The following is a 22,268-nucleotide window of genomic DNA, read 5'->3' as shown; positions in this document are numbered from 1 at the left end:
ACCCGACGGGCTCGTCCGGGATTTGAACCCCGGACCTCTCGCACCCTAAGCGAGAATCATACCCCTAGACCAACGAGCTGCAGGTGCGAACGTTGTCTCGTAGGTCTGGCAGTGCAGCAACACGTGTGAGCGTTGTCTCGTAGGTCTGGGAGTGCAGCACATGCTATGAAGTGGCCCATGCAACGTAAACAGAACAACCAACAGAGCTGATGGAAAATTTTAGTGAAAAACTACCCTTTGTCAGGGGCTCGTTGGTCTAGGGGTATGATTCTCGCTTTGGGTGCGAGAGGTCCGGGGTTCAAATCCCGGACGAGCCCTGGTGTGTTTTCATAGGCCATCGGTTTGCAAGCACCACTTTCTCAATACTCACGTCTTAAAATGCGAGTGTGGTTAATTGACAGTGATCAGAACCAACACAAGCCATCGGTGCTTTCCGAAAATCGGAATAGAATTCCTGGCATCTTTTAATCGCACTAATGAATTTGTTAATGTCTGTAGCAGGTGGTAATTTGTCAGTGGAAGTGGTGTCTTATGTGTCAGCCTTTTTAACTGTTCGTTAGAGAATTTTAAACTATCTCAGACGTTTGTAGGGGAAATAAATCGTTGGAACTGTTGGTGGAACTGCTAACAGCTCATAGCTTTTTCAAAACTAAAAACTCAAACTCAACTCAAAAGAACTACAGCCACCAAAGTGAGTTATAAAATAACCTTCTGATCAATTTCAAAGTGAACTCATCTTCTGTGGATTTAAGCTGCCTGAAAGTATCTTCTTGGACTCTTAGATTAACTCCAGACTATTACCGTCAGGGTTCTGTGAGGTCAACACTGCAAGAAGTCCTTGTTTTTCGTGTCTGTGGAACAAGTTATGAACTTGGGCTCTTTGTCGTGCTGCACAATTTGGTTGAAGGTGATACATCTATTGATTACTTACGTCGGAATCATTGAGCAAAATTGCACGGATTCCAGCTCAGCCACACAGGTGTTAATAATGAGCCCACGAGCTCGTCCGGGATTTGTACCCAGGACCTCTCGCACCCTAAGCCGGAATCATACCCCTAGACCAACGAGCCGCAGGTGTGAGCGTTGTCTCGTAGGTCTGGGAGTGCAGCACATGCTATGAAGTGGCCCATACAGCAGAGCTGTCGGGAAATTTTAGTGAAAAACCAGCCTTTGTGTGAGGCTCGTTGGTCTAGGGATATGATTTGTTCCTTTGTCAAATTTGAAGTCAAGTTCCAAGTCCAAATCCCTGTGTCTGAGCTGATGTGACAGATGGATGTGGCTGGATGTGGACAGAACAGCTAGTGGAGATACCAAAGTCGCACAAGGGATAATGAACTGGCACATCATTTTTCAAGCTGTGAATTAAGATGAACATTTTAAGAATCACCAATAAAGCAGATTTCTGTCAGTGTTTAATTTCAGCTTCCCCATCTTCTGCACCCAATGGCTTTCTAAATCATAGGAATTTTTATGATTCCCTGTGGCTTCATCACTACAGGTGACATCATTCACATTACACATAGTCAATTAATTGTTAATATAAAAATAGAGATTAGTGTAGATGTAAAACATATAAACTGAAAAGTTTGTAAACATGCTACATTCAGTTTCAAACACTAACAAAATGTAAATTTATTGAGTTATTGAAATGATCACAATAAAACATATCTGAACTACTGCCTTTTGTTCCTGAGCTGCAGTGAAACAGCACCCACAGTAAAAGTGGAACCACAGTGTCTCCAAGAACAGTGCATGATTTCTCCAGAGTTCTGAAAGACTGATATTTATGTCTCAGGATGATTTACATTCCATTAAATCATTAACTCTTTGCATCTATCCTCCTCTTTTAACTTGCCTGATTTCCTTATGTTTTCTCTATCTGAGCTCGAGTCCTGCTGAGATTTCCGGCTGACTGTCCTGCATCAATCTTCTCCACACAGTTCACAGTATCTCTCTCATGTTCTCTCTATCTCTCATTTATTCCCCTACTCACTGCTCTTTCTCTGTCGTGCCGACATTAGGTCCATCAGGGCTTTGCAACTCCATTCTCACCCGCTGCATGATAGGCCATTTGTTACAGCTAGAAGCTTTCAACTTCTGTCTTTCTCTTTCAAACACACACACACACACACACGCACACACACACACACACACACACACACACACACACACACACACACACACACACACTTGCACACACAAAACCTCCCCCGACACCCACTAGTTCCCTGACCTTATCTCCCCAATACAACTCTCTCCGGAACTAATGTCAGCGACAGCTCATTTCATCACAGAGACTGTTCACCCCTACAGCTGTCTCACATGGGGTTTTACGTTATTGTCCATATTAACACATTTCAATGTCAAATAAAGACAAACACACAATAAGGGAGGAAATCATATCAACCATATTAGGTCACGGATATGAGAAACAGCTCCACTTCTGGGCGTTCCAAAATAAAGTTGTTTAACATTAATTTCTTGGAGAAAAGAAAGATATTTAAGTTGGCAAAGAATTTCAGTTTCTGAACAATTGACTGTAACTTTCTCTCTCTAGTAAATGCAATGCATTTTGAGGGATGGACAACTACATGACCTTTGGTGATAGTCTCCTACATCAAAATCTAGATAACTACATGCGTGGAATATTTTGCATATGCTCTGGCTTGTTGAAAAAGTAAATAGTGCACACATATTGTAATTCACCTGACATGCCCTTAAAGAAGCTGCATTGCTTAGCAGAAGCTGGTTTTAAGTAACCATGCCGTTCAGTTTATGAAGCAATTTAAAAAGATTAAATGTGTCACAGGAGGCTAGTTAGGAAATTTGCAGCTCAGTTTTATCTAACCCACAGCTAATCGTGTTGACAGTGTCAAAGAGGATGAACCACTTCAGAAAAGAGGGATCCATGTGGATAGTTGTAGATACAGGAGTCTATAATAAGCATTATTCATTCACAGAGTAAGTCAAAGTGCTTTACAGAAATAAAAGACAAGTTAAAAGTACATAGGCAAGAATTAAAATAAAAGAGAGTAAATAGTATAGAAACTAAACTTGAAATAAAATTAAAGGAGAATGCATGCAGATAAAACACTTTCAGTTGTCATATGCAGAGCTTGTCTAACATCATTAGGAAGACTATTCCAGATTTTAGCTGCTTTAGCTGATTTTAGGACCCCACATGTCAACGCCATTTGGTCTGATACACAGCTACCAATTTCAACCAAGTAATTCCTGTCTTCAAGATAGGACTTCATCCATTTAAGGACAGTACCAGAGATGCCAAGTTATCTACAGTACAGCACCTGGGAAACTTTTAGGTTTTGTGTTTTTAGTTACAGATTTGCAGACCTGCAACTAGTATTTGTATTAACCTGCCATTGTGTCATTGAGAAGGAAACCCCTGAAATGCGATCTAAGCAATGTGGTATACAAGATGGATGGGAGACTTTTCTGTAAAAAGTCAAAAATATTTGTACAGACTTTTAACTACACTGAAAAGAGTAATCGTGGATTTGAGGCAAGTTAAGTTGAAATGGAAATGAGTGAAATACAACATTTTTATGTAACCTAGTCATTTGTATTCTTGGAAGGGGTACATAGAGGAGAGAGTATACTGAAACTAATTATGAAGGAAAAGGCCTCAGTATCCAATATTATGACAATTTGCAATATTGGGCTCGGCTTTATGCACATTATATGTTTTGCTCTGACTCTGCTGAACAGTTTTCATCTCTCTGATTGAACATCTGGCATTTATGGCATAATTATGATAATATTTGGGGCGTTACAATGATGTCTGTGTTTGTGTTAATGGCTGGGCAGATGGTCACAGAGATTAAATAAATAAATTAAATTATTATATTTCTTGATTGAAAACACCCGACTGTCTGTGGCCTGACACAAAAACACTCTGACATGTTCCTTCTTCATATATGTGAGGGTGTAAAACTAATATTTAAGAGTCATTTTTAATTTGGATTGACACAATTTGTCTGGCTGTATCTTTCTGTTTTGCCAGCACCAAACAGCATCACTCCAGTTTATATTCTTGATTCTTGTTGACAGACTTCCATCTACCCTCTGCCAGTGGAAAGCTTCTGGATGCTTTAACAGCAGGGTCACTCGCAGGTTTGAAGTGTAAATGTGTTAGACAAGAGAAAGTTTCTGTAGAAGTGAATTATAATTCTTCACTTGGTCACTAGGACGACCTTCCTACATGCAACTGTCATACTGTTGCATGAGCTACACAGAGACAGATGGATTTTTGGATTTTCTAACTGCAGTATGATGGCAAAGTGATGCATTGTGTTTATAATTAGGAATGCACCCTGAGGGTTTTTTAAATTTTTAATTTCATTCACTTTCATTCTGCGTCTTTCTGAAACTGTCCTGTAAAAAATGAGTTCTTATGTTGTTTGTGGGATCAGGCAACTATGACAACATATAGTTTCAGTAGGTGACTTCTAGCATAGTAATTATAACACAAGTAAAGCAGAAATTTAGGTGATGTGTATGCTGTATAGAATAAAGTGACAAAGTCCACATTAGGAGAAGATTAGGGTGGATGGAGACAGAAAACACAGTACATTCCCACAGAAGACTGGTGTTTGATTCCTGTGTGAAATCTTTAACTATGTGCTAGTTAATGTAACCACCAAAACAAATGTTTTCCTTTTGGAGGAGCTGTTCAGAGTTGTTCTAGGAGATTTAGCAGAAAAGGGAATAAAAGATGAGAAAGGTTTCAACCCATCAATTAGCTTTAACTTGCAACAAACCTTGAATGTACTTTGCACTACGGGAAAAAAAAAAAAAAGAAAACGGAACAGAATTGCTGGCCTTGAAGTGAAATACTCCACACCAAGCACTTTATTCCATGGCTTGTATTAAGTGCACCTATTCATTTGCAGGAACCTGTATTATGATGCAAGAGCTACAAACAGCCATACAGTCCAGCCAGACTGTTCACCAAATCCAAGGGTACTTGGGTCCAGATGCTAAATACCATAACATGGACATACCATTAAGTGTAAAAGCAGGGCAGTTTTATCTGTAGCTGCCAACAACTCATCACCTACAAAGACCAACATGTTCACACATACAAACACCCTAATGGAGAAAAATGAAAGAGGGGAGTTGGGGAGGAGTGACAGAAAGAACAAAGGCAGGGGGTTAATAGGTGAAATGACAGTAGGGGTGTAGAGGGAGGGATCCTGTAATAGGATCAGTTGCAGGGGACTCAGCATGAAACACATACGTAAACAGCAGCTAAGATTTTCACTTTGCTGTTTGTTAGGGACAGTCTTCCGGTAATGTTTGATCAAATATAAGATGTAAAAACCTCAAAAATGGTACTGCTACATGGATAACATACAAAATCCCTATACACACACTCACTTAATCTACACACAAGCTGTACAATTGAAATGAAGCTTCCACTTTTCTGTACAAAATGTTGTAAAAGTGAATAAGTCTTGAGAGTTTCTGATTCAGTATTATAAAGATTTAGTGTGTCATCAAATTCAAAAAATCGTAGGTGCACAGCAGTGTGCTTAAGTCCATGCAGACAACAGTACAGTGTTATCTTGTATTTTGCATCTATTCCTCAGTGTTGAAAACGTTCCATCAGTTTGTTGCATCAATAAATATATGAGAAAGTAACATAGAAAAGAAAAGAGAATGCACTCACTCTGCTGCAGGGTGTGCATGTTTGCTGCTGGTTGTGTGTAGGAATGCGGAGGCAGGGTACAAAGGGTGCGCTTGGCTTCAGTGATGATGGGCTGGAGCAGCATTGTGTGTGTGGAGATGGGGGGTTTGATTTTGCAGTAGCTCTGTGTAGAACAAGATTTTGATGTGCTGCAGGGGTGGACACCTGTTGCAGTGTATTTAATCACAGGTTAAAGAGTTGTGGTTGTGTTTTTTTGTGTGTGTATGTGTGCGTTTTGTGTACAGGTATTAGAAGTGTTTTATCTCCTCCTCTGCTTTCAGTTTTTCATTTTCCATGAGGTTTCCCTGCCCGTGTCATTCCTCACCTGTCCTATTTGTGTCTTTATTGTCCCCCATTCTTCCATCCCTTTCTCAGCACTGATCTACCACTGCCTCCACTACTTCTTTCTTATCACCAACTAGTGTGTGAGTGTATAAAAAAGACCTGTTTATAATCCTGTGTACATTTTGAGTCTACTGTCTCCATTTCTAGTATCTATAAATTGTGTATTATTATGAAGAAAAGCCCTGGGCTGCCATTTTTCCATTGTAACCAATTATTATGAATGAAGAAACTATACCTCTTTGTCAGGAGACGTCACCTTGAAACAGAATTGCTCTAACTGTGATCACTGGAGTGTGAAATTAAGTTTAAAATACAAAATTTTCTATATTTGTGTATTTGATGAAAAAGGCTTTGAATTATGAGGCTTAAAGTCCAGCTGAGATTAGATGTCAGAAAAAAATGTCTTTCTGGCTTTCTAGATGTAGGACATCTTAGAAATGAAAGTCTTTCTTTGTTTTTTAGCTCATACATATTTTAATTCTTATCCAATTTGTCCCCAGACTGGGATCATTCCATCAGCCCTGCAATTCAGACAACACCTTTTGTCAGAGTTTGCCCTATACATTATAATGAGTCTCAATCCAAAGGCTCCTCCAAAGAGGCTAAGTGAGACTTGTACTAAATTTAGAAAACACCAGTGATTTCTATCTATTCAATCTCACCAGTACACATAAATCAGCTGTTTAATGGTGCATTCAGTTGTTTATCATCATCTGGTAAATATGGAACTCCAGTTATACTTAAGGGTATGAGCAACCCTGTTCTAAATTTTCCTTCTGGTATTTATTTCTTTGTTGGCTGTTGAAATTTATAACTGTTCCTTACACCAATAGTTGTGGTCTGGTCTTGTTTAGGAAGAACATGCAGGTTTAACCTGTCAGCCCTGAATTTTTTGAAGGACACACCTTTCTGTAATATTCACACTTATCAAAAGTGGTTTAAACTGTAAGACGTTGTATGATATTTATGGCACCACTTGCCCTTGTTAAATATCTTATGAAAGTTTTTTTTACTGTCACAAATCATGACTGTCTGGACAGGTCAATTTAGAAAGAATAATATTCTTAACTTCAAATGTCAAAAACTACCAGTAGTTTAGTTAACAAGTGCTACTTCACTACATTGTACTTGTGTGTGCTGTGCAACTCTATCCTGGCATGGACAGGATAAACACCTCATACTTTGCTGTTCTCTCCCATAATCCTTCTTGGCAGCCATGCAGCACATCAGACAGGACTACAGCTCATTTTCAGATAGGCCAAAATAGGCATGGAATCTGCTCCACACTGATACAGCCAAACACATGCTCACAGATACAAGACACAGAAGATACACATGCAATTATTGGACCATATACATTCACACACATGCATTGTCAACAAGAAGACATTTATTTATAAAGAGGATAAACTCTTTTTTTATAAAGAGGATAAACCCTCTGTAACTGACAATAGTATAAAAACAAAAAAACAAGGATACGGGACAACACATTCATTTGCACTAGCAAACAAAGCTCTCAAGAAACTGTCCGAAGGTGCCTTCTTGACGATGGAGTGAGCCAGGACAGTTGTTCACACAGTGGTGTGTTCTATAGGGACATCGGAGGATAAACCTGCGAAGACTGTTACATGCAACATATAGTGGAAGGTTAGAAGCTGTAGTATTTTGGTATATAATATCATTGTAATCGAGAACTGGTCAAATTAACTGAGAGATTATCCTTTTCCCAACCTAAAAACTAAAACACTTTATTGATATAATATATAATATTTTCAAATGTATGTTAATTTGAAAGTTAATTGAAAGTGAGTTGAGGATCAAGCCAGAGGCCAAGATATTTAAATTGTTCGACAGCCTTGAGTGGTGAAGAGTCCATAAATTTAAGATGAAGAGCTGATGAAGGTGGAGATCTAACTTTTTTCTGGAATAACATAGATTGAGATTTGGTCTTATAAAGGAGCAACTTGTTGGACAGCAGCCACAGTTTAATTGAATCAAAGTCATGTTGCAGGGAATATTGAATATCTGGAATGTTTGATTTGGAGCAATAAATGAAAGTATCATCAGCATACAGTTGAATACTACAGTCTGTGCAGGCAAGTGGAAGGTCATTAATAAAAATGAAAAATAACAAAGGTCCAAAAGATGATCCCTGTGGAACACCTCTGTCTATTACAATATAACTAGAGTTTCTGCCTTTAAAAGAAACACACTAGCAACCATGATGCAGGTATGAGTTAAACCAAAGAAAAGAGTATCTAGTTAGTTCAATAGAATACAGTTTATCCAGGAGCAGATAATGATCAACCATGTATAAGGCTTTAGTGAGGTCAATAAATATAGCACTAGTACACATATTATTGTCAAAGCTGGAGAAAATAACATTTTTGAATTTTAGGAGAGCAGTGGCTGTGGAGAAATATTTTCTGAATGCAGATTGGCATGGAGAGAGTATGTCATTATCAGTAATTTAGTCACTTAATTGATTAAAAATGATCTTCTCGAAAACTTTCACAGTACGGTTTATAATCGAAATAGGTCTGTAATTATTCATGTTATGAGGATCACCCCTGTTGTGCAGTGGATTGACTCTTGCACAATCCCAGGCAGGATGCACTTGACAGGTATTTAACGATAGGTTAAAGAGCACAACCAATGGAGATGAAAGAACATGGGATGCAAGTTTGAAAAACTAAATGCCATCTAGACCAGCACTGTAGCTTGAACAAAAGCAAGCGTATGATCTGCTGGACATCAACTGAGCTGATGTCTCTGAAAGAGAAAGAACTACTGCATGGTGGGATACTGAAAGACAGAACTGGGTGATGAGAAGGAGGGGACAGTAAGTGATAAGAGGTGCTTAGGAGACATGTTGACTGAAAGCATTTGCAATTACTGTGGAGTCATTAGTAATTTTATTGTTGATTAACAACTGGAAGCACTATTAGATTTACCCAGTAAATTATTAATTGGGGAAAAAATCATTTAATAAACTACTTTTTATAGTAATTAGATTTGGCGTTCCTTGTCTGAGGAGTACAGATGTTTCTCAGACGTTTGTATGCATCTCAGTCAGCAGATGCCCTTGTGAGATGATATTTCTTCAAGGCCCTATCCTTCAGGGTAGGTGACTGCCTTTAACCTTAATAACTGTTCAGGGCACATGCTTACTTTAGTGGAGTCTGGTAATTAGCATATAGGTCATTCATAGAGATATTTACAGATCCTCTTGCAGTTTCAGATTGTGTGAAGTTATTTCAGCTCTGATGATAAGGTCATATGCAGCTCCTTTAAAGCCATATCCATCTGATGTGCGAGAAACATAACCCAGTGACATCTAATTGATATATTCACCTCTCTCATTCATTTCAATTGTGTTTCTGGTCTTTTTACTGCATCATACTCTCCAGCCACCATTGTCCCTAAAGTCTTATTTACTTTCTCTGGCTTATAGTTGCTCTGACTGACTGCCAGCCTCAGTCTCATCCTTCTGAGAAAATAGTTTATACACACACGCACACCTATTTGCACTCCATTTATGTTCATTCAACAAAGCCTGAAATTATGAGAAGCAGGAGATAAAAATGAGGCACATGATAAACACATTCTTAATTTTGTGTCCCTGCTGTTACACCCACAAACGAGACTCGTGATTGATGCCCTGTCTTCACGGCTCGGCCAATGTAGCAAGTAGAGTCAGTATATAGAGACTTACATGGGCCTCTCTCACTCTCTCTCTCTGAAACATACACACACACACACACTCAGTAATTTTAAGCCTTACTGTGAGTGCCTTGCATCTCCTCTTACTATATGTGTTTCATATCTCAAGTGTTTAAATGAATTATCTTTCTGAATTATCTAATTATGTGCTAGGAAGTCCTTCACTTGTATTAAGCTAAAACAAAACTCTGCTTTAGTGTCATATAATACTTTTGGCAGTGCTTCTCTAAGCTGCAGGGGAAATTCATTCATGCTTTCAAGTCCAGACAGTCAAAAATGTTGGATACCAAATCACAGCTTCCCCTCAGAGACAGTCATTTTGGAAACTAGCTTCCTTGATGCACATAAAACAATTCTGCACAGCTCAGATGCAGGAGATGTACATGCATTACTGGATAGTCTTCTGAGATTTTTATCACAGCAAATACTTTGATCTTTTTCAAAATATTCTCAATGGATCTGGACAGTGGTGAGAAAATGATAAGAGAACAAAGTTTTTCTTCTCAAGATGTTGGAGCTGCAGCATAATAAGCAGAAATATCATAGGAAAAAAGAAATTCTTCCCAGTTCATTTTCTTTAATTTTTTCTTTTTACTTTGCTGTAGCCTATATTATATCCCTTGTAATTCCTGGGGTCAGTAAGTGTTACGATCTGGTGGTGTCGGTGGTGAAGGAAGAGGTGAGGACCCAAGTGCAGGACACAAACTATTGTATTACCTGGCAGGCAGGCAGAAACGGGAAACAATGGCTGTGGTAGGCATCACATGTACATTGCTCCGACCAGGAACAAAGGAAGGCAGGGGACATATATACAGAGAACTGAAGACTAATTGAACACAGGTGAAAGTAATCAGAGTAATCAACACAAAGCTACCTAGGACTAATATAGAAGAGAACACAGGAAGTAACCAAAATAAGGGATCAAAACCGGAAACAGGGATCTCGAGGCCTAACAGACGGCCTCGCAAGCAGGCATAGGTTGGAGGTCGCTCGGGAGGAAGACCTCTCAGGCAGACGAAAGTCCGGGGCCGTTCAGGAGGACAACCCTTGAAGCGGACATGGCGCCCAGACCATCCCGAAGAGGCAGGACCAGGAGGCGGTACTGGTTCTGGTTCCGGATCTGCCACTCCGGACTCTAGCTTGGGTTCTGGTTGCGCAGAGCTGGATTCTGGTTCCGCAGCGCTGGACTCTCGTTCGGATTCTGGCTCGGGTTCTAATTCCGCAGCGCTGAGCTCTGCAGCGCTCGGGTTCTGGCTGCGGCTCTGGAAGCTCGGGGCACTCTGGAAGCTCAGGCCGCGGCGGCAGTTCAGGAAGTGCTGGACACTCGGGAAGCACTGGAACCCCTGGCAGAAACTGTGGCGAAGGCCCGGGAAACTCGGGAAGCGCTGGAAACCCTGGCAGCAGCTCGGGGCACTCTGGTAGCGGCGGTGGCTCTGGAAACTCTGGTAGCTGCAACGGCTCTGGCTGCATCGGCTCTGGACACTCTGGCAGCTCTGGCAGGTCCGGATACTTTGAGGGCCGTGGAGACTCTGACAACTGTGGAGGCTATGAACTCTCTGGTGGCTGTTGGTCTGGACCCTCTGGTGGCTGTGGGTGCATTAGAAACTCTGGAAGGTGCGGATCTGGATCCTCGGATGGCTGTGGCTTCAGTGGTGGTTCTGGTGCTTCGGGCCACCCTGGCGGCTCTGGCCATTCTGGTGGCTCTGATTGCTCGGACGGCTGCGGCGGCGGCTCTGGAAGCTCTGGAGGCTCGGACGGCTGCGGCGGCGGCGGCGGCGGTGGCGGCGACCCTGGAAGCTCTGGAGGCTCGGACGGCTGCGGCGGCAGTGGCAACCCTAGAAGCTCTGGAGGCTAGGACTGGCATTCTAAGGACAGGACAGGGATTTGCCTCTTCCGACGGCACCAGTCCCGTCGTCGTCGAGGTTGCTGGGAAGGAACCTCAACGGGGACGGCTTCATTGGCGCACTGAGGCTCAGGAACCTGGACTGGGGACCACAGCGGGGACGGCTTCGTCGATGCGCTGAGGTTCCGAGGTTGACCTTTCCCAATGGCGGTGACTCCGTCGTCGAGACTGTTGGTCCAGTGGTCCCACCTGCTGCTGCTGCGCAGGTGTCTCTGGCTGATGTGGCTGTGGTTGCACTGGATGCTGGTGGGAGACTCTCTGTCCAAATCCTCCTGGCTTTATAGCCAGGCGGTTTCCCCAAAAGGGACTCCGACGACTGTCCCAGAAAAAGTCCTCCTCCTCAACGAGGGTCTCCCAGTCCTCGTCTTCATCGAAGGACTCCCAGTCCAAATCGCTGGAGGAATGCTCGGTCATGGAGGTGAAGCCATGGAGGCTGTACCAGACAGTGACTGGAGGGATGTGATCGGTAGCTGGGCAGACAGGAGGGACTCTGGCTGGGCAGCGGACGTGAGAGACAGGAACCAGATCCCACGGCGCTAGGGGCTTAGCCTTTATCTCCTGCCAGATAGCACGTGCCCCCGCTGGCTTTAACGATTGCGGAACAGGTGTTGAAGGCTGGACAGTCGGCGGTGGAGGATCAGGGAGGAAAGCTGGAGGGGTGCCTCGGCAGGAACGTGATCGTCTGGCCCCTGAGGTTCCGGCTTTTGCCTCTCAGGGCGGCGAGGACACCGATGCTGAGGGAGACTCTGGCGGCTGGAATCGGGTGACTGGGACGCCGGGGACCGGGAACGGAAGTCGGGCGGCTGGGACGCCGGGGACCGGGAGTCGGGCGTCTGGGACACCGGGGATTGGGATGCTGGCATACTGGCTGAGAGTTCGGGAAATAATGGCTGGATCTGGGCAAGACATAGCCGCGTTGTAACAGAGAAGGGGACTGGCAGATCCCTACATATCGCTAGCATGGTATGAAGGGAGGAAAAAAGGTCAAAAACCTTCTACACTCTCTCCTTCGGTGTCTCACAGAGGGAGCACTGAAGCACCCATTCATGCTGGACACACCAAACTAAAGGCGCCACATAATCCTCGGCCGACTGCAGGCAGCCGATAAACAGCCGAAGAAGCCCTTCGCTCCATCTCTCCTCCGGCGTCCTCCCCTCGGTGTCCGCTGGGTCCTTGCTTGGTTGGAGCATTCTGTTACGATCTGGTGGTGTCGGTGGTGAAGGAAGAAGTGAGGACCCAAGTGCAGGACACAAACTAGTTTATTCCTGGACCTCCAGGCTCAGGCGCAAAACATAAATATTCTCCGCTACTCGGCGGACAGGCAGGCAGACAGAAACGGGAAACAATGGCTGTGGTAGGCATCACATGTACAATGCTCCGACCAGGAACAAAGGAAGGCAGGGGACATATATACACAGAACTGAAGACTAATTGAACACAGGTGAAAGTAATCAGACTAATCAACACAAAGCTACCTAGGACTAATACGGAACAGAACACAGACACAATAATTTCAGCTCACTTTAATGTGATGGGAATGGAAGGTCTTTTAATAGACTTAATGTGATTATACACTATTACATGAAGTGACTTTATCTTCATGGCATTAGTGTTTGTAATGTCAAATGTAGTATGCTACACTAGACGCAACTCACCTTGTCCTGCCTCTGTGCTGTCAAAGTCCCAAATTGCTGTTAACTCTCCAACTGTTCATGCAGACAATGTGCCTGATGTTTCTCATGCTCTTGTTGTCATGATCAAGAAAGAACAATTCCAAATAATTTATTCACATCTTCAGATAAGTAGGTTTTTTTGATCAAAAAATAAGTCCTAAAAATAATAATCTTCTACTGTATAATCTTTCTCACATTCTGTTCCACTGCTTAATTTATTTTCTAAAAGTTTGTTCTTCGCATGAGATGAGTTTATGTTTTTTCCACTGCCACTTAACAATTTTTATGCCATGCAATGTATTCATTTGAAAATTTAAATTGGCCAAATTATTAATGTTACTGATTCCATTGTTTTAAACAATATCAAATCTAACTACTTAATTAAGCCTGCATGTGGATGTTATATAAGAGTGTGTATGTGTGCCTTGCTAATGTGTTTATTCCTCCTTTCTTATGCGTCCTTAAGTTTGAACAGCTCCTCTGGGAGGAAAACTAAGGGAGAGCATGGAGAGAACCACTTTTCATGACTCGTTTTGTGTTTACATGCTCCTCTCGTTCTCTCTTCTCTTATTTTCTACTTCTCATCCCAGTCTCCTTGATTTACTCCTAACACATAAAGAATGAACTTATCTTGACTTCAGATGTTGCAAAACACATTATCTCTGACACATTATGTCTTTTCTTCATCCTGCCTTTTTGGTCTCTTAATAGAATGAGAAATCAGACGCTCATCTGCCCTCTCATTTATCACTTGCCCAGACATGTTCAACCATTCGATAACATTATTGACATTTCTCTGCTTGAGAACAAGTGGGTAGTCAATCAGAAAACGTGTCAAAACTCACACTGCGAAGCTTAAGTCATGCAGTCTGCTACTCTCTCTTTCTCTCTTTCTCTCTCTCTCTCTCTCTCTCTCCCCAGCACTTTCTCAGTTCTCTCTCCACATAGTTTGATAGATGCCCTTGGGTGTAATTACTGAACAGCAAGTCCCACTCCAATTTATGGCATTAAGGACATAACACATAACTTCAATTACTCCCCAGGCCAGAGTATGACTGAATTAGGAAAAGGAGAGCAAATCTGATGAGGCTGTCTGAAAATACTCCGTCACCCGGCGAGGATATTAAGATGTGAATCAGAGCGAAACTCACTTGTGGAGTAACACACTTTGATGTATATGTGGTAAATGAATGAGAATAAATGCAGAGAAAGGTGCCGCTTTGCTGCACAGTTTTAATCAGAAATATGAACATAAGAAGCCAGTATCTTTGTTAGTGGTTTTTACTTTTCAACAGAAATAAAATCTAAACTCAGGCAAGTTATCAACATATGCTGTGACCTGCTCCTTTCCAGTTAAGAACTGCTTACAGCCAATTCTCTATGAGCTAAACACTGATGCTATCCTGCCAGGGATGTGAGTCAGGGAGATTACCAGGCTCAGTGCTCAGCTCAGTAGAAATGTACCTCATGAACTAGTGAGGCCATCCAATCTTCATTTAACTTGGAAATGCTGTGGAGTTGTTATAACACAGTGTGTGACACTGAAGAAAGATGTAAGATATAAACATATCCATCCACTAAAGCAAGACTAAATTAAAGAGCTGTGCCCAGGAGAAGAATAGTTTAGTCTTGTCTATCTTTTTACTGAACATATGCATATATTTTTAGATGATTTCATATTTTCACAGTTAACCTGATCATGTTTCCCCCAGTCTACAGTTGACCTGGTCCCTAACTAAAACCTCAGCTGCCTAAACAAGCTTGATAATCAGACTGAATGTCCACTTTGTGTTCAAATTAGCTGATTTGTTTTTGAGAGGAAGGACTATGTTGTTTTGTCCTAACCAGTAATAGCAAGTGAAGTGTCACAGACATACTGCAACTCCACGGATTATGTATTTTCCACAAATATGTCAAGTAGCTAACAAGTTGTGTGGGAGGATGATGTTCTGATTTCTTAATCCCACAAACACAGCTGTTCTCTCAGACAGCTGATTGAGCACAAGATCAGAACAGTTTGAGTCACTGAACACTATGTACACAAATAGTGAATCTATGATGATCAAAGCCCACATTTTAATTTGAAACATTAAACTCCACAGCCAGTTCAACTTTCTGTCAGCTGGGTTAAAAAAAACCACTGAGTCTGATTATATCAATATTTCATGCATCTATTTACATTTTTGGAACACATCAGGGGAGGCTGTGCTTCCCCTCAAACGCTGCAACTGTACACAGCCTGGAGGAATAATAATGGATCCTGAATTAATGTTCAGGGAGAGTTTTTACATAAAAAGAGTGCATCTATAGTGCAAACATACACACCCACAGCAGGTGATGGAGGAATGATGTGATGGTTATTGTCAGAGGGCTTAAAACTGAGTCATAAGAAAAAGTTCATGGTGAAACAGTGTTTGATAGCAGGGATAAGCTGAGGACAGAAGCACAGGGATTGAGCGAAGGGAGGGAGGAGAAGAGGGGAAAATGAAGTAGTGTTTACATCTTGCTTTCTTTCCGCCAAAATCTCAATCTCATCCCTGTTTAATTGTCTCTCAAAAGCATATACTTTCTCTCCATCTGTCCCTCATTCAGACCTTTCCTCTATTTGTCCTCCACTTCCTCCATCTTCCACTAACTTTATTACTGCTTTCACACTCCTAACCCAAACAAAGGCAGAAGCAGGATGAATGATGAGTGGATGAGGGAATTTTGGTCCAGTCCACTGCAAAGCAGACCAGAGACAGAGGCAAACAGCAGGGCATGTGAATTAAAGATGACAGGAGTCCTGCTGCTTGTGCCTGGGCAGGCCAAACACTGCAGATGGAGTTCAGTAGCTGAGCAATTGGGGAGAATGGTGAAACTCAGGAGTGTGTGGTGAGAAAAACATAAAAGCAGCAGATGGGTTTGTTTATTTTTGGAGGGAACAGCAATCCTCTTTCCAAGAATGAGCACAGACATGCAAAGAAAGGTTGAGATGAACACACACACCTAAAGGTCATCACACACCTATCATATATACCTGCTTATTCCAAACCAGAGTCACGAGAATCTGCTGGAGCCTGTCCCAGCTCTCTTTGGGTGAAAGGCAGGGGTCCACCCTGCACAGGTCACCAGTCCATCACAGGGCCACATAGAGACAAACAACCTCACACACTCACACTCACTCCTATGGGCAATTTAGAGTCACCAATCAACCTGACATACATGTTTTTGGACTGTGGGAGGAAACCAGAGTACCTGGAGAAAACCCACACAAGCACAGGGAGAACATGCAAACTCTGCACAGAAAGATCCCTGACGGGTTTCGAACCCGGGCCCTTCTTGCTGTGAGGCAACAGTGCTAACCATTCACCGTGCTGCCCCACCTAAAAGTCCTTACACTAATATCCTCACAAGGCAGTAGGTCATCAGATACAACAATACACAAGGGATTAATACACATACATACACACCCAAAACACCCTTAAAACTCACACTATCCTCACAAGGCTTTGAGACAGAAACATATACACATAAAAACATAAACACAACATAAAGTTTCACAAAACTTTCCTACAATCCTCTCGGAGCAGGAATAAATAAACTGTGATAATAGTAAGTGTGTGATTGTATGTGTGGATTGGGATGTGGAAAAAGTGAGCTGCCCACTAAGGATAGTTTGTGTTGGAGCTTTACTGTCTCTGTCACCGTGTTTACATCAGAGAATTAAATTTCATCAGAAATTCAATTGATACCATACACTGAAAAATACAATCTCTTTATCATCAGCAACACTTTGCACTGAATTGCTGCCTGGATATCTGTTTGCGTGTGAGTCCTGCTGTACAGATTCTTCTGTTGTGCACATTATCACTGTTGTCACTGAAGAGAAAATAAATCTGAGTCGGACTCCACTGTGCTTTTTTTAACCTCTAATTCTTGCAGATCACATGTTGGAAAAGATCCATATCAAAGACATCACCCAGTACAGCGGGTGTAGAAGCACCCACTGAATCAGACCCAGGGACTCTGTCCAACTCTGTGTTTGAACTCTTCCATCTGTGTTCCTATAACCGTCACTGACTACTCAACTCTTCCTGGCAGGGCTCTCGAAATCCTCTCTTCAGTTTTTACAACTAATCAAGCATTCTACAGCCAGAGCTCTCCGGTATCACACCCTCCTGTTCACGATGCTTTGGCCAGTCAGTGTGACTGCTCATATTAAAATCAATACTTGGGTGCTGCTGCTGACAACTTTTCAAGGAGCCCTCTGACACACAGGTGTGGACAGTTTTCCTGCAGCAGTGAGTCTCTGCACACTCTGGACCTATCCATACATACCAATTCTTATTTAAGGGCACCTTGAGCAAAGATGAGCAAGATTTTCCTAATTCAGGGATTACCAGAGAGGAGAAAGCTGGTGAAAACACGAAAAGGAATACAATCTTCTCCTGCGGATGACAATGTTTGTGTATTTCATTTAAATAGCTGAAAACTGATCATAACTAAAAAGTGCAGTGACAATTTTAGTTAAAGGGAAGCTGAATGTTCAAGTGCTAATGTGCGCATGATTCAAAGACAGCCATATCGGTTACAGAGGGTGAGTTCATTATTATTATTATTGTGTGTGTGTGTATGTGTGTGTGTGTGTGTGTGTGTGTGTGTAGGCATGTGACACCTAGCACACATATGTATGTCCTTGCTTGTGCAAATTTGCGTGACTGTAAGTGTGTCTTCTGAAGCATGCATTTGAATGCGAGCTTGTCTATTGTTTGATATAGAGTAAGACAGTTTCATTTTTCCCTCAGTGCTTCCTGACAGATACTGGACAAGCCTGCAGCTCAGGCTTCATTATCCCACGCTGCTATGGGTAGACACAGATCACAGGATATGCATTCCCAACACACACACACACACACACACACACACAGCAGCAGCTGCATCCCACAGGGATATTTAAGAAGGTGTCATGACAGGGAGCTTTGTATATTTGTGAATTTCGATGCCTGACTGAAAATAATCTGGCACGGTGCTGATGCACAAGCTAATGACATCTGTCTGAAATAAATCAATCAATTAAAAAAAGTCATACTTCTTTTTCTCTCACTCAAACATTGGTGATAAATTTCAATGTTAGTTTCTAGGAAACTGAATTAGCGTTGGAGAAAATGCTCTGTTACTTTATGATCACAGTCTTTGTGAACTGTGAGACAGCTGTAATCATTGACACTACTCATGACACTTCTCACTGACACTGTCACTGTAGGCATCTTACTACAAACTTGAACCTATGGGCCCCATTCAGGTATTATGATTGATTACTTAGTATTAGTTTGAGTTGGATTCAGGGCCCCGTGTTACTGAGAGCTACATTCACAACACACACTGACTCACTCACCCTGTCCTCTTCCTCTCTGAGGTCTGGCATAGTGCTGATGCACAAGCTGATGACAGTCACCGCAACCATGATCACCGACATGCAGGCGAAGATCTTCCCTGGTAAGCCAGAATGCGGATTCTCCACCATATCTCTCAGCCAGTTCATCACCCTCCGGTATCTCGTCTCCTCCACCGTCACCCGCTGCATGGCATTTCTCTGCCTGCACTCTTCCTCACGCCGCTCCTGCTCATGCACCTCATCGATACGCGTGTACATCTTCCTCTTACAGCAGCGCTCCATGTACGCCATCTCCACACCCCAGTAGGTCAGCTCATCATGCAGGGAGAGGACACACATTTCCCGCAGCAGGCGCAGTTTTCCTGCAGCCAGGAAGTTGAGGATGACCCTGAAGGCAGATGGAGAGCGGTCAAAGAAGAACTCCTTGCGGGCTTCGTCATAGTCATCACAGATGCTGGCGATGTCCTCAGGTGACCGGCAGCCACACAGTCGGCCAAGCCGGGTGAGGGGGAATTGCTCCAGGGTGCTCCAAGGGAAGGTATAGCGGTTTCCCCCAACATTTATCACTGCCAGTAGGCCGTGGTCAATGGACACCAGGTCCTCTGGTCGGCGGATGAACTGAGCCCTCTGGTAGTACACACCCTGGAGCATGAAAAATAAAAAGTGTCAATGCATGAGAAATACCTGTGCCTACAGTTAACTGTCCATAACCTAATCACTTATTTGATATCATTCTTTTATTCATTTTTATTTGATTTCAATGGTGATCAGGTCCATACCTTAAGGGTCTCAGTTTCTGGGATCTCTGTGAAGATGCGGTCAAGACTGCTGTCATCACTGACAGACAGATTACTGAAGTCATGGTTGGCGTTGCTGATGATGGGCATGGCAGCATTTGGAAAACACACTGCTCCTGACTGGGCAGCTTAGACCAGGCAGTGAGGATAGAAAAAGTCTATGAATCGCACCAAGCTCAACTTTTCAAGCTGAGGGCACAGAAATCCTTTCTGGAATAATTTATAACTTATACTGAATAATGCCCATGAGAAAAACTTTCCTGCCCCTGCTCAGTTCTACTGAAGACAACCAGAGTAAAAAAAATGGCTTTAGCTTTCAGTCTTTTTGGAAACAGGGTCCTTTATAACAAGACGTTTTTTCACAGTGACAGATGAGCTATTGGCTTCCAATCAGCAGAACAAAATGAGGAGCGTCAGGAAACCTGTTATCACATTTGAATGCAGTTGGGTTTTGTTGTTGCTGCCAGAGGTCCAAATTGACTGAGCTGGTGTTGGTGGACTAGGCATCAGATCAGAGGGGAATCCTGGTCTGAAGTGAGAGCCTGGAAAAGGTAAGCCTGAATTTAGGTAGTGTGTTAGGACTGATCAGTGGCTAATAGCTGCAAGAGGATGAGCTGGATGAGTCAAGGAGCCAAATTTGCAGTATTGTGGTGTCCAGGCTGTGGGTGGATCTTCGGTATCACCGCAGCAGAGTTAGTGAGGGCCTAGACACATGGTGGCATCATGCAGGCACTGAGAGAGACAAACAGACAGGGGGAGAGAGATAAATGTCAGAATGGAGTGAGGTTGGACTGGCATTGTCACAATTTAGAGCAACAATGGGCAAAGAATCAGAAAGACAGATGGCGTGAAAACAAGAAAAAGGGTGCAGGAGACACAGAGAAAGCATATCTCAATGAGACTGCAGTGCTGTAGACTCCACCCCCTGCTTTCACTTCCTTTCAGTGAGAAACAAGACAGACAGACAGACACATCAGCTCTGCTGCTATAAATGGTCAGTGCAGGACATGAGAGCAAAGGAATTTACAGTCAAATCAAATCCCACCGGGCTGGTTTTCTTGGCATGAAATACAAAATACAAAAATGTGAGGAACAGCAGAAAAGAACGTTCAGGTTGTGAGGCGTTATCCACACATATCGGCTGCTGTAGATGGGCAAGAATCCTGAGAACAGACACTGAATCACGGGGTCCAAAATGTTTTTCTTGGTAAAACGATTGCCCTGAAACTTATTGGCATCAATAGTCGTTACAGTTGCCCAGAATGACTCGCTGTGTATCAAAGCCTTAAATGGTTTTAGCCAATTTCAAACTGGGTCATACTATCACACTATTTGTCCATTTACTGACAGTGTCTAACTTATAGCTCATCTGTTATCGCACTGCGCCCTGTGCCCATTCTTCTATTTTCTTGAATGTATATTTTGATATTTTACCAATAACAGATTTAATCAATTCCTAAACCTTTACAAATACACGTCACTCATTGGCAGCAGTAGGTGAGAATGTTTTTGTTATTGTTTGTGAAACAGATAGAGACATAGTATAGCTCGCTGTATGCAGGTACTAACAAGAAAGCTGACATTTGCACCTATGCCCTGTGCTTTTCTCCTGCCAGCTCTTACTGTGAATGTAAAGCTAAAATAGATTTACTACACATTCCACAGCATTCTTTTCTCAAGGGACAAGTCTACATTTTTCTACCCATTTCTCAGTGTTGGTGAGCACGAACAAGTATCCCTGCACAAACACACCTCATCTCTCACGTTGACCAGCCCTGACTCACAACTCTGACGATGGAAAGAGCGTAGTGTCAGTTAAGACTGTGTGAGTTTGTCAGTGTTACTCTAACACCACTCACTAAAAGGAGAATATTATAATCAGCCTTCACATTGTTCTGCTCAGTATCTTTCCACAGTAAACCAAAATCAAAGTGTGACTGGAGAGTGCAGACAGTATTGGGTTACACCAACATTTTGCCTCTAATTGCAATCCAGGAGGAGAAGCTCCCGGAGACACGCATCAAAAATTTTTGCCACAACGCTGGTGTTAAAGTTTGACCTAATGGAGGGAGGAGACCATGATAAACTATTTACTAATCGATTTGGCTTCCCTGTGAAGTTTTATTAACGGAAAGTGTTTTTAGTGGTGGAAAGTGGTTATCAGCTTTGCTCGACCTCCTTTGAATCTCAACTAGATACAAATGTCAGACAGCAGGAAGGATGTCAGAGGAGTCAGCTCAGCCCCTTTACTTTAATTACATAGTAAAATACTATAGAACTAACATGTATTTGAAAGTTATACACAAATGTAAAAGTTATTAATACTGTATTTTTTGTTTGTTGTATTTTTTTGTGTTTTCTATGACTTTTTCAGTGATGGGGTTATATTATATTCAGCACTCAGTCTGTGAGTTTATATTGCATTCATAAGCAAGTAAACATTGCCTGCTTTTGCCAGGAGCTAGTGAAGAGACCCGCGTCTCTTACGCACCATAGGAAACTCACTCTCTGCAGCTTACAAGAAGGCGCGCACATACACGCAGGCACACACAGGAATGGTGGAACAATTTTGCGCACTTATCAAAATTAGACATTTATTAAAACTCATGTATTTTAGTGGGATCTGTAAAAATAATATGCTTAGATAATGTTAAGACAAGAAAAACAAAGGAGGGACCACCGAATCCAACTCGAGTGGTGATTAAAAAGCCTTTTACATCTCTTTCCTTAAAATTAATTTCAA

General features: G+C 42.4%; 2 protein-coding genes and 2 non-coding genes across 4 annotated transcripts in view; 1 reads left to right on the top strand and 3 right to left on the bottom strand.

Annotated features, from left to right (window-relative positions):
• Nucleotides 1-19,640, bottom strand: part of kcng4a (potassium voltage-gated channel, subfamily G, member 4a) — a 29,901-nt gene extending 10,261 nt beyond the window's left edge. The window contains exons 1-2 of the mRNA XM_026310736.1: nt 19,508-19,640; nt 18,729-19,370 (exon numbers count right to left, since the gene is read on the bottom strand). Of these exons, the coding sequence (XP_026166521.1) occupies nt 18,729-19,370; nt 19,508-19,615 (750 nt within the window). The 5' untranslated portion in view covers nt 19,616-19,640. The remainder of the gene's footprint in view (nt 1-18,728; nt 19,371-19,507) is intronic.
• Nucleotides 8-79, bottom strand: trnap-agg (transfer RNA proline (anticodon AGG)). Its single transcript has one exon. It is a non-coding gene; the product is annotated as a tRNA-Pro (tRNA).
• On the top strand, nt 246-317 carry trnap-ugg (transfer RNA proline (anticodon UGG)). Its single transcript has one exon. It is a non-coding gene; the product is annotated as a tRNA-Pro (tRNA).
• A 525-nt stretch (nt 19,641-20,165) lies between the features above and the next one.
• Nucleotides 20,166-22,268, bottom strand: part of LOC113132548 (solute carrier family 66 member 2) — a 79,790-nt gene continuing 77,687 nt past the window's right edge. Inside the window, exon 6 of the mRNA XM_026310739.1 lies at nt 20,166-20,257. Coding sequence (XP_026166524.1) covers nt 20,247-20,257 — 11 coding nt within the window. The 3' untranslated portion in view covers nt 20,166-20,246. The remainder of the gene's footprint in view (nt 20,258-22,268) is intronic.

The sequence above is a fragment of the Mastacembelus armatus genome, chromosome 6 (assembly GCF_900324485.2).
Source record: "Mastacembelus armatus chromosome 6, fMasArm1.2, whole genome shotgun sequence".
Classification (NCBI taxonomy): Eukaryota; Metazoa; Chordata; class Actinopteri; order Synbranchiformes; family Mastacembelidae; genus Mastacembelus; species Mastacembelus armatus.
This window is presented reverse-complemented; position numbering and strand designations above follow the sequence as displayed.